General features: G+C 45.6%; 1 protein-coding gene across 2 annotated transcripts in view; it reads right to left on the reverse strand.

Moving 5' to 3' along the window:
• Positions 1-1,067: 1,067 nt before the first annotated feature.
• LOC119159767 (Jumonji domain containing 5) overlaps positions 1,068-12,756 on the reverse strand; it is a 60,412-nt gene continuing 48,723 nt past the window's right edge. For both annotated transcript variants that reach the window (XM_075890995.1, XM_037412616.2), the window contains one exon: positions 1,068-4,514. In XM_075890995.1, coding sequence (XP_075747110.1) covers positions 4,347-4,514 — 168 coding nt within the window. In that variant the 3' untranslated portion in view covers positions 1,068-4,346. The remainder of the gene's footprint in view (positions 4,515-12,756) is intronic.

The raw sequence follows: 12,756 nt of genomic DNA on the forward strand, positions 1-12,756 counted from the left end.
AACATTCTTCTATTCACGGACGACTGTGTCATTTTTAAAGAGATAACAAATGCTAATGATTCTTCCTCACTCTAATCTGATCTTAGTGCAGTTGCTCATTTGTATAACAAGTGGTTAATGCAGCTAAATATTAATAAATGCAAAGTGATGCACATTTCTAGAAAATGTTCCTGCCCACAACCATACTACATTGACAGCATTAATTTAGAATCACTGACTTCTTATAAATACCCAAGTATATACATCACAGCAAACCTCGACTGGTCTACTCATATCGAGCACTTAAGTAACAATGCTAATCGCAAGTTATATTACCTCTGTCGAAATTTTTATCACGATCCTCCTTACTTGAATCTTCTTCTTTATAAAACACCAATTAAATCGAAACTCGAGTTTGCTCTACCGGTGTGGGATCCAAACTAAGCTTGCTTAATTTCTGCTGTAAAAGGGGTTTAGAACAACTCTGCACGTTTCATTCACTCTAATTACAGCTGCACCGCCAGTATAACTGCCATGAAATTATACCTTTTTCTCCTGTCATTACCGTCACGCAGAAAAGTGTCACGCATTGCCTTGCTTCATAAAATGCATCATCATGCTACACTACGTGATCACCTCATCCCTGAGCCATCTTATGTATCCCATCGCACAGACCATCGTCACAAGGTCGGACTCGCTCCATGTAATACTGCGCACTTTTATCATTCATTTCTACCACGAACCTCTCGAGATTGGAATGGCCTTCCTGCAGACGTTGCAAACATTATTCAACATTATTCACCATGAACAGTGCTGCGATTCCATAGCTAACATTGTATACAAAGGCTTTTTCTAAACTCACTGTAAGTTCACATTTCGCTCTCTTGTTTCATGTGTTTTGTCTTTTTGTTTTACTGTATTTTTGTGTGAAAGTGTTGTTACCACTTCCACTCTGTGATGCTTCTGGCTCTGAGGGGTATAATAGAAAAAAATTAAATGAAAGATATACGTAAATGCAATCTATTCCTCACAAACTTATGTTGCTGTCTTCTCCCACTGTAATGACATTTCACACCAGAGCACATCAATACTATAAACACATCTTTATTTTTTTTTGACAATGACACCCGATGAGGCACTTGCTCAAACAACAAATGTTAATACAGTTAAACATGGATATAACGAAATTAAAAAATTTCTGGGAAAATTTGTTATAAAGAGGATTTTGTTATATGTAGGTTCGATACGAATATTTAGAAATTAAATACGCAGATTAAACAAACGGAGAACCGAGGACAGAGCTAACCCAAAACACTAATTTTACAAGAAAAAGCTGCGTTATTATTGCGATACCAATTACATGGACACTTGCGGCGGGTTTTTGCCGTAACCCCATGTTCCGTAAGAAGTCCATATTGATAATATATGCACCCGCGCATCGTAACTTCCCGGGTAGGTGAAAGCGCACGAGCGCTGCTGAGGCAAAGATCGAATGAGTCGACCAATCCCTATCGCCTGAAAAATGCATAACATCCACCCCGTGTTGTTAGGACTGCCATCAAATGCTCAAACAGAAAGTAAACCACCCGTCTTGAACGAGCATGAAACAACGCGGGGATCACTTGAGTAGCGATAACGAACTTGGATTTTAAGGGCGGTCGTGATAGCTGGTGCGCTTGCTATATCGGCGAGTATCAGTGCGATATCAATGTGAAGGGACTGTGTGAAAAGAGCACTTCTCTTTGGAGCGGCTGTATTTGCTCACACCAGCGTTTTGTAGGAGTTCCGTGACATCGGGTCAAAAAGAGTTGGCTGCCAGCCTTACTTCTTTTAACATTACAATTTTCCTATCGTGATCATTGCATTGAACGCACCGCCATGTTGTCAGAACTAATCGGCTAACCACAAAAGCTACCAGCCTGCGAACTCGCGGGGCGGCGCAAAACAAAAGCGCGTGACGAATAGACCTCCGAAGATCTGTTGTCACCGTGGTCTCGAAGAGTTTCTATCAGCGCCTAATCTGACATCTTCTCGATGGTGAGGACACGGCTGTCAGAAATTAGGAAAAGTTACAGTTTCGCCGCAAAGGCGAAGCAATGAATACGATAACAACTACTTGGAATGTAACGCTTAGAACGGAAAGCGTATCGAAACGTGCAGCATGCTGCTCACGCACAAATGATGCACGAAAACAACACACACAGGACAACCGCAAACTAACAACGTTTACCACTCGACACTTAACGCGCTGTTTAAACAAAAACGAGACACTAAACGTAATGAGTGCAAACTAACAAGTGTTACTGTTGTTACTTCGGTGTGTTTGAAAAGCGCACTAATTTCGCAAACGGCGCCTGTCCAGCGAGCGAAGTTATCTATGTGCGCCCGGCAACTACAGGCAATCATTCCGGTTGAAGTGAAAGGTGCGCGATTCTCCTCACCAAAGGATAAGCGCCCGCACACACGCATCTACCCCCCCCCCCCCTTTCATTTGCTTTCATTTGCGGGGCAAAGTACGCGTGGGAGATAAGCGCGCGTCGGCGCACCGTGACGAGCTGGGCGCCTAGCACGGGTGGCTTTTTTTTTCTTGAGTTTTCATATATATAGATACGTATACATATACGATGAATGACGGCGCGGCGGCGGCAAAAACCAGCCAAGACTGTCCATAAACATAATTTCTATCGCATTAAAAAAATTCGACAGATCCCACGTACCTGGGAATCAACGTCATGCGAAGCATGCGGATGCAAGGTGACCGTGTCGAAATTTTTTTATTGAGCGACACGTTATAAAATGACGCTAAATATATGTACTAATGTTGCACGCACAGATATAAACTGAAGAGTTGCAGATGTTTATATAACCAGTTGTTTGCAATTGCACAACGATGCCAACTGGAACATGCGTATTAGCAACACCAGACGCTGATGTGAAGCACTGATGCTCGCTAGGATGCTGGCCCTAGACACTGCTACATAAGTCAACTTCAGCGCATGGCAACTAACCACAATTGACGTTAACCCGACCTGACGGCTGTATCAAAGGAGTACGTATGTGATAGTCATAAAATTGGGAAGGGAAGCACTGCAACCACTATTGACGTTTCACGAAAATTGCCGTTTATTTGAAAAGTAGTTCCAGGACCTGGCGTAGATGTGTGGTAAAATGCTTCATTGCCACGTGGAATACTTGGGTTCGATTCCAGCTGTGACCCAGAAATTTATTCTTTGCATTCGTCGGGTTGACACTACCGATGTCGGGTATTTCATGACACTCGCGCGTTGAAATTTCCCATATGTGTTCTCGTCGTTCCTGGGTAGACGCCAAGTGTCAATCACCTGTGGCACACACCCGCATACCAGCGGCACATACCCGCCCCTGGGTATGTGCCACTGTCTGGTGGCAAGTGTTTGGACGTGCGCGACAAGATTGTGACATTATTCATGTCTTGACAATGCGTCATACTCGTCAAAACTATCTTACCCGCCCGTGCTAATTTTGGTTCGCACCACGTTAAGGGGGTGATCACGAGAGCACCTAAACGTAAGCGGCTAGATAGGTAGTGTCGCGACGTGAAGACAGAGGTCGTATTTGAAGAAGCTGAAAAAGCAGCAGCGGGTGGGTCTCGCTATTTACCGCGCACCATAGAGTTTCTCGTCTTTCTCGTTGTTGCTTTCTGCATAAAAGCGTGCAGAACTATTCAGTAAAGCGCCCTCCAAAGGCAGGGGGGCTCCACATATGTGGCGATACCTAAAAGCGTGGCACTGCCAACGTGCAAAAGTAGTTTTTTTTCTTTTAGTAGGGGCGGGGACTCCATCAGCTGCAACGCAGGCTCCTGGATGCAGGCCCGCCTCACGCTGACGCGGCCCGCGTGCCCGCTTCGCGCTTGGTCAGCGGCGGTGGAAGATGCATGCTCGTACCAAAATCACAAAATGGGGAGCAAAATTCCTAGATTTTCTGTAGGCAAATTTGTTATTTCGAGGGCGCATAACACGCATACGAGCATATTTTCGACAGTTAACCTTTGGCGGGAGGGTAAAATAAGGCCCGCACCGTGGTAGAAAATTCGTTATTGCGAGATCGCTGTCCAAAAACATCTCGTTGCCGCGAGATACGTTATACATGGGCTTCTATGAACGTTCGCCGGGGATCCGGAAATATTTCATTTTCGCGGGGATTTCGCACTTGCGGGGCTTCATTATTGCGGGTTTCGACTGTATAAAGGTTGTTCTGCTGCTGCTTTGTTACATAGAGGTCACAAATACATATGCTTCTATGGAGCGACGACGGAGAATAGAAAAACTTCGTTATATCAAGGAATTCGTTATAAGGATGTTCGTTATAAGTACGTCTAACTGTACAGTTCATGATTCCCACCAAAAGCTTACGGAGAGGCTTGGAGAAAGAGAGCGTACAAAGTGCCAACACTTTGGAGGAATGAACAGCATTTCACCAGGCCTCAGCACACATTCTGTGTACTGTGCTCTTCGAAACGACGGGAACTTTTCATGATTTGGATGCTCGACGTCCACCTGTATGGAAGCCAAACACCAAATCAGCACATGACACTTTCCTCAAATTTATTTCAAAAAACATTAAAATATTTGACCTGATGAAATAAGGTACATAAGTTACATGAAAGTTTTTGGCTGCTTTGACAATGTTGTTTGTTTTAAAAGGGTAGTGACAGGAAAAGTTCTGAACCTGTTTTTAACTCTTAACCAGAGGCTGGCAGCCAGACTTGTTGATTGTGGAAAATAAACTCATTTGTCCCAGCGCTACATGAATGTTTAATTATGTGCTAATTTGTTACATCTGGAGGGCATTTCAATTTCAAACAGTCCTCAGAGGCCCTGCGACATACTCCACCTGCTCTTGAACAAATATCATCACATAACCACAAATATCAACGTCACTGGTGACGTTTTGCAAAAGCCATCAGCACTGCTGTTTCTTCTGCTATGTTAAGTACTGCGAGTGCTTGTTATCTCAGTTGCACACTGCAACATTTATCTAGTGCAGCAATTGACAAGGGAACCGAGAAAAGTGCAAAAATCAGTCAGAAAAGCATCATTCACTGCAGAAATCTCTTTGGCAGCTGTGGGTTTGCTCAGGCCATCACAGTGCAACTGAGGCGAGGATGTCCGCGAACCCGTTGGAGCAGCCGCAGTATTAGATGTGCTGAAACATTTTCGCTCTGATCATTTGTAAAGAAGCACGTTGAGAAGTGACAAAAAAAGCAGTGACAATTACAATGGCATTCTATAAAAGTGTGCAGTATGTGTCACATGGAAGTGGCATGATGCATACTTTACTGACTTGATCGGTCAACATTGCATAGTAAAGCCATACTTTAATCCTATTTACTTATGGCGGAATGCTGAAGTAGTTATCTGTCTGCTATGCAGTACGATCCTGGCAAAAGAGAGCTTTAGTTTGTTAACGTTTGCACATACCCAAGTAAGAATAGCAGCAGAGCAGACATACTGGGGCAGTTTGTTTAACTACAATATATATCAAACCTTCTTTTTCAGTCCTGTTGCTGTTCTTGTTAAAAAAAATCATCCCAATTCCGTACATTAATGATTATCTCCCTGTGGACACTTTGCATTGAGTCAGTAAACAGGTAAGTCGATGCATGATCAGGTGTCGCTACCAGCATTGGCTATCTCGTACAAGTCTTCAGTAACCTGGCCAAAACTCATGACGTATGTTTTTTACAAAGCATACCCCTGCATGATGACCTCAGTATTTTTTACTTCACTTTCACATTCAATGTTTTTACGAGCTTGAACGCTCAATTAATATACATTTTAGGCTGCATTTGGGGCTGATATTGTACAGATGGCAATTCTATGTTACCATCACTGTGATGTAACACTCAAGCTGTGTTGTAATTTTTTAATGCCAGCACTCCTCTAATGGTCAAAAAAATATTCACAACAAAAATGGTCTATAATAATATGCAAGGCTCGATCTTGAATTCAAATAATTGTCTTTAAAGAGAGATGCTCCTCAAAAAATATAATTCTTTTTCAACAATTACACATTTACAGTGAACTCTCAGTAAACAAAAATCTGTTGAGTGGAACTGCTGCATAAATGAAACAACTGCCTCTGATACAATTGGTTTCATCCCTGCATACTGCACCCCAGTTCACCTCTCAGTAAATGAAACTCCTGTTAAATAGAACACATTTTCCTGGTCCCTTCAGGTTCCGTTTAATGAGAGTCCACTGTATTGTCGTTACATGCTTTGTGAAGTTTAGTTCACGCTCTGCCATAGGGTGGGGGAAGACGTAGCCAGTTGCTGTGACTCCGCCCACTTTGGCAATGCCAGGGGTGCAACAACCGAAATACAATTTCGAGCAATTTCAGGAGCAGCAAAACGTTACTTTTGGAGCACTAAAATCCAAATTTGGAGCAGGTTAGGGAAAAAATCATACATTTTTGTCATGAAATACCGAAATTGGAGCAGTATAAAGAAGGTTTACAGTTTGAAAAAAAATTATGTATAAACCATTCAACATCACCTAAATCGTACAGTGTAAACATGAGCACTGCTATTTCAATGAAAGTAGAATTTTGAACCACCCCACTGAGCAAACAGTGACAAAGTCCATATTGTTAGCATTTGCTGTGCCTGTCAAATCATTTGACAGACTCTGCAAATTTAAACATGGATCTGCCAAACTCACAACTTTCAAATTTGGGAAATTCATAAAGACGAGGAGTAGGGCTGGCAAAAAAATGAAAACTGGTGCACAATTTTTTTTAGGAAAACATAAATGTCATACACTGTTCCATATGATTGCCAGTAGTTTATTTAGACGTCGGTTATTATACTGGTACTCAGAATTATGTGGCATAGAAACTCATGAGTAACCTAGCAAAATGAACAGTGTCCCGTGAATAGCGCTAACAGGCCCTTCCAAATCTTAATAGATGGCTTGCTGGTGACATCACGGACGCGGTTTCTGAAAGGAATTGGTGATCCACGATGACTGCTTCGATGACAATCAGGTTGCTTTTATGTGAAAACGATGCGGTAGGAGCGTCTCTGTGTGTGAATAATGAAGAAACATGCATGTGATGTTTTGATAATATTGTTACGGTGAGATGCCTTTATTTACAAGAAATGATGAATGCGAGAGTCCAGGGAACTTGCAGATCACCGCTCGTGACAACCTCGTTCTCTTCTTCCACGTGTCCCCTCAGTATCGTAGCAATTCCCCCTTTGCGGACGATGCCCACCGGGCGAGTTAGGCTTCGTTGCGATGATGATAGCGTTTTAAACGGGCAACCTGAACGGGCGTTGGTCTTGCTTGAGCGGCGGCCAGTTGACAAATTGAGATATTACGTAAGTGACATCGCTGAGACGTTCCAGGACAACAAACGGACCAGTGTAGTTGGCCAAAAACTTTTGGCAGAGGCCGCGCTGGCGAAGCGGCGCCCATAGCCATACCAAATCCCCTTTCTAAAACAATACGTGCCGGTGACTTTTGACTAACGGTTCTTAGAGCGTTTCTGGGAAACGAAAGTTCGAAGACAGGCGATGCGCCGGGCCTCTTCTGCGCGGCAAATGGTTTCGGCGAGAGTAGGTTTATCAGTCTCGGAAAAAGGAAGAATAGTGTCAAGAGCTGTGCGGGATCGGTGTGCGTAGAGCAGGTAAAATGGACTGTATCTCGTTGTTTCATGCTGTGCAGTGTTGTAGGCGAAAGTTATAAATGGCAAGATCGTGTCCCATGTTTTGTGTCCAGAATCAACATACATGGAAATCATGTTGACGAGAGTCCTATTAGTTCATTCCGTCAAACCCTTAGCCTGCGGGTGATACGAGGTAGTGTGACGAAAATGGCACGAAGCAAGACGAAGGAGGTCTTCAACTACATCGGCAACAAATTGCCGCCCGCGATCACTGATAATGACACGGGGGATCCATTGCGTAATATAATGTGCGACAGCATGAACTGTGAAATGTGAGTGCCCGTTGCCGCAGGAATCGCCGCAGTTTCGGCGCAACGTGTAAGGTGGTCAATGCCCACAATAATCCATCGGTTGCCGTTCGTTGATCGCGGAAAAGGGCCCAGCAGATTAACACCGACGACGTCAAATGGTAAACCCGGGAGTAATATGGGATGAAGTAGTTCGGCTCCCGGAGTTGTAGGACGCTTGTGGTGTTGACATTGCTCAATGCTCGCAACGTATGCAGTCACACTTTTACGCATCTTCGGCCAGAATAAGCGTTCTTGCGTGCGATAGAATGTCCTAGAAAAACCCATATGGCCAGATGTTGGGTCGTCGTGCATCGCTCAAAGTACGTGTTCCGTACAACCGGAAGGCCGCATCCCAACAATTGTATTTACTCACACGGTTGAAGTGTTTCAGCCATTCGTCAACGTCTTCTTTGACCCTCCCAGAGAAGCTTCGTGGTACCATGTGTCGGGGCCACATAGCGCCAGACGAAGAGTGCGTGGTGTCGCCGTCAGTAATCGGATCCATTGAGAGCGGTGGTAGACCAGCTAGTCGGAGGCTTCGGCGTAGTTCTTGAGGTATCCCTTCCGTGATCGTTCACCTGGTATCGCTCAGCTGTACCCAGCACCTCCACTAATCTTGTTACGGTGAGATGCCTTTATTTACAAGAGATGATGAATGCGAAAATATTAATCTGACATCGAAAATGTCCCGTCTTCACATGCTGGTGCTCGAAGATAGCGCTTTCAGTGATGTCGGTGCAAGCCATCTATATGCTTTGCCGCTGGGCAACGGTGTACTGCGGCGAAGATAACTTAAGCAGCACACTCTGCGCAGGTTACCAAGAAATTTTCTAACCACTACGCCTCCCCCCCCCTCCCATCTTTTTCATTCTTTTATTGGGGGGGGGGGGGGGTGTAGGTGCCACTTTGGCTCTCTTGCAAGGCGCGTTCGACCAGACAACGGCACGCGCCCATTGGCCCAGCGTTGGTACAAGAGATATCTATCGCCAGCCCCATGGCCTGGACGACGCAACTTCAAAACAAAAACAAGATGTTTTATGTGCCACTGCTAAGGCAATTGATGTGGTCGCTGGCAACGCCGGTGTTCGCAGCACGTCGAGCTTGTTCATGCGTGGAAAACGCGACATACGCTTCCAGCTTTAGTTCCTAACAAGCCATAGCCGCTTTCAGGCTAGGAAATTTCATTTCCCGCGAAGCTTTGGGTGGCTACAGCAAAGCATTTTTGTCTTGAAGTTCCATCGTCCTGCCGATAGGTATACGCTGCAGTCAATGGACCGATGGGCACGCAGAATTGTTACTTTATCTGCTTATATTTGAAGTACACTCTAGGCACTATAGTTGGGGTCTGCGCGCTTTGACAGATGGCGCAAACTGCAGGTGGTCGACGTGGCCGGCATTTCTCGCCGAAATTAGCGTACCTGAGACAATTTTAAAGTTAGCTGGGCATTTTGGCACAGCGTGGTGCAAATTTCAGCAAATATCATGGTTCTGACGCAGCTCGGTGCAACAATCGGAAATTTTATCAGATTGGCACAATTGGCGCAGCTGTTGCGCCCCTGCAATGCGACACGACGCCAGTGATACATCATTGTCATGCAGTCAACGACTAAGCAGGCATCCCCGACATGAGCACGTGTTTCACTTCGTTTCATTGATATTTCCTTGAAGACCGCCAAGAGGGTATTACATAAGGGTTGGGTAACATACAATCGATAGTGTTGTCACAATGATCAATGTGAAGTTACATTTGAAATATTATGCATGAAACTTGATAGAGAGGTGATTGTGGCGATATCGTGGGAAAGGCCGTTCCAGTCTTTTGCTGCTCTGGGAAAAAAAGCAGCAGAAAATGTTTTAGTACGGGCACCTGGGCGAAAAACTTGAAGCGCATGGCCGATGCGATGAGATATGTGAGCTGCAAGGATTATGTAAGGAGAGCGATTAAGTGGAGAGTAATAAACTTGTGAAATAATGAGAGGGTAGCAATGCGTCGGTGACATGATAAAGGTGATAAGTTACACTCGGCTTTGAGGAATGAAACACTGATGTCGTATGAGTATGTCATAGCATGTCATAGTGGCAAGGGAAGAAAGAGTGATGATGATGATGATGTGCCGTTCCCTTTATAACAGGTCACCGCATGTGTGGCGGCTTGGCAATAAAAAAAGTATAAAAAACCCCGGCTAAGGGAAGAGGAAAAAAAGAGAGAAAATTAAACAATTTAGGAGGACGTGGGAGACGACCTAATCTTTAAAAGAAAAAGGAGATAGAGAGAGGAGGGAGGGAGAGGTCTGTTCACTTTGCGAGCCTCTGAACATATAACATTCTCCATCTTACCAAGCGCCGCTTAGTGCGCGTCAGCGCTCCTCTGTTCATCTCCCACGTTCACCCTCGAAACACAGTACGCCATGGAACGGAGTGTCCTTCTACAATGGGGTTCGATTTCCTTGCACTGCACCAGAATGTGTTCGATTGTTTCGTCCACACAATCACAGACTACACAACACATCCCGCTGATCACTATCATTAGTTCGCTGGCGCTTCATGGTGCGCAGGACACCAGCTCACGCCTAAAAGAGCAGGTTGTTTACAAGGCTATTGTCATATATGGACACCGTGCCAATAGCCTGCTTGTGTTGTCCAAATAAGGTCACAGACCTCTTGCCCCCATCCCGTGCAGCCACAGCTCCACTTGCTTCTCCTGGACACGGTCGTGCACATCCTTCACATATTTCTGCCATGTGCCCGCCTGTATAGGTGCCGTGAAGAAGTCATATTTCTTCGCAAGGCGGTATATGCGGTTTGTCCACTTGGTGCGCATACACGTCGCTGAGAGGTAGTCAAAGACCTGTCGGGTGAGTTGTTCTTTCCGCAGAAAAGGCAAGCGGCCACGGTAGATCAGTTTGTTTGCCACCTCCCGTGCCTCGAAGGTGGACCACCCATGGTCTCCTTGAACAGCCTCAATAACTACTGCCTCATGCGATCCCAAAGCAGCGTGGCCGACCTCTCGCTGCCGTCATTCCAGCCATTCCCTGGCCGCATAAGACAGGCAGGCAATGGCTTTGCAGAAAGTCAGTGCCGGCACATACACAAGCTTCCACATGTCGCAAACCAGGAGATATCTGTTTAATCCCCATATGCTTCTGCGCTGGAGAACACACTGTGCCCGCAGGGCCATCCGTCTATTTCCTCATGTTCCCTATAAATGTCGCCTCCTGCACACAGCGTCACTCTGATGTACTTGTACAATGAGGCCACCCCCAGCGCCTGTCCAGACAGTGTCAGGGTTTCGTTTCCCAGTGTTACACCCACCAGCTGTACTACAGTCGCCTTCTTGGCGTTATAGCGAAGCCCCAGCTTTTCGACTTCTGCTGCACAGATGTTGAGCAATGCCTGCATGTCTCGATTTTTTGTCATTCAAACAATGTCATCTGAAAACGCTAGCCCCGATATCTTGCGATCTTTGTCTATACCGGTAGTACAGTATTTCAGGCTGAAGCCAAGAGAAGACCTCTCTATCGCTCGGTCGAATCCGGACACATACAATTAAATTAGTATAGTATCGGCAATAGTGGGAAGCCCTGACAGAGACTCCTCCACAGATTCTGTAGTGACCCCAGCAAATAAAGTCGTAACTGTGTTACCGCTGTACAACTGCTTCATTGTTGACAGTAATGTTTCCGGGAGACCCAGGTCTCTCAGGCAGCTAAAGAGACTGACATGCGGAACATTGTCATATGGTTTCTCCACATCCAGGAAGCAGCAAAGCAGTCCACGGTTTCCTTTCCTGACAATCTCTGCACACTACGTAATCACGAAGAAGTTGCCTTCCGACCGTCTGTCCTTTCAGAAGCCTTTCTGTAGTTCTGTGAGGAGACCTTTGGACACCGCCTACCCAGAGACGCAGCCTTTTATCACCTGCATGAAGGCTCTGTATAGCGTGCATGTGACTGTTGGTGGTCTGTAGTCGCTTAAATGACTTGCATCGCCTCCTTTCTTGGGAATCAGCACTACTCTGCCGAGTCGTCATTTTTTGGGTATCTCCTCGCCATCCAACATGTTGATGAAGAAACTGGCCCACTGTTCCTTGCAGTGTGAGCCTAGGCACTTAATTAGGCTAGGCGGGAGAGTGCCCGTTCGACACTCCTGCGTGAGAAAGCCCAGTTTGTCTTTGAAAGGTGCGGAGTGGTTAGCACACTTCGAGTCTTGCTTGTAGGACTGTCCTTTGCGCTTGCAAGACTATACAGGGCCTCTAAATATGTCGTTACATACCCTTTAAGGTCTACAACCTGCTGTCCTGTTTCGCTGTCCATGATTTGGAGCTCCAGCTATTCTTTTCTATCAAGCGACCAGACATTGTTTCACAATTTTGCAGCCATTGACTTTCCCTCCTCTCGCAGGTATTGTAACATCTGTCTATTGGCATTGGCTAGCTTCATTTGAACCAGAGCCTGCATTTCATGCTTCAGCTTCATGTAGTGCTGCCATTTGTCGCTACAAACCTCGGGGTCTTTTGACCTGACCGCACGGCGGTGGGCACGGTTTGCTTCTCGGCGTGCCTGCCACCCCTTAAGGCACAGCTCAGTATTGTTTGGGCAGTGGTGAGAAGAAACACAGGGTGTTTTCCACGAGCGGAACTTGCAATACGGAACACAGCAATACACCTTAATGCCCATACTGAAGGTTGTGCGACTGCCTTCTCGACTCGAAAAATCATTGTAGACTGAACACTGACAAAGCACCACATGAAATGCAGCCGTGGTGGGTAAATCCCAGA

The sequence above is a fragment of the Rhipicephalus microplus genome, chromosome 1 (assembly GCF_043290135.1).
Source record: "Rhipicephalus microplus isolate Deutch F79 chromosome 1, USDA_Rmic, whole genome shotgun sequence".
Classification (NCBI taxonomy): Eukaryota; Metazoa; Arthropoda; class Arachnida; order Ixodida; family Ixodidae; genus Rhipicephalus; species Rhipicephalus microplus.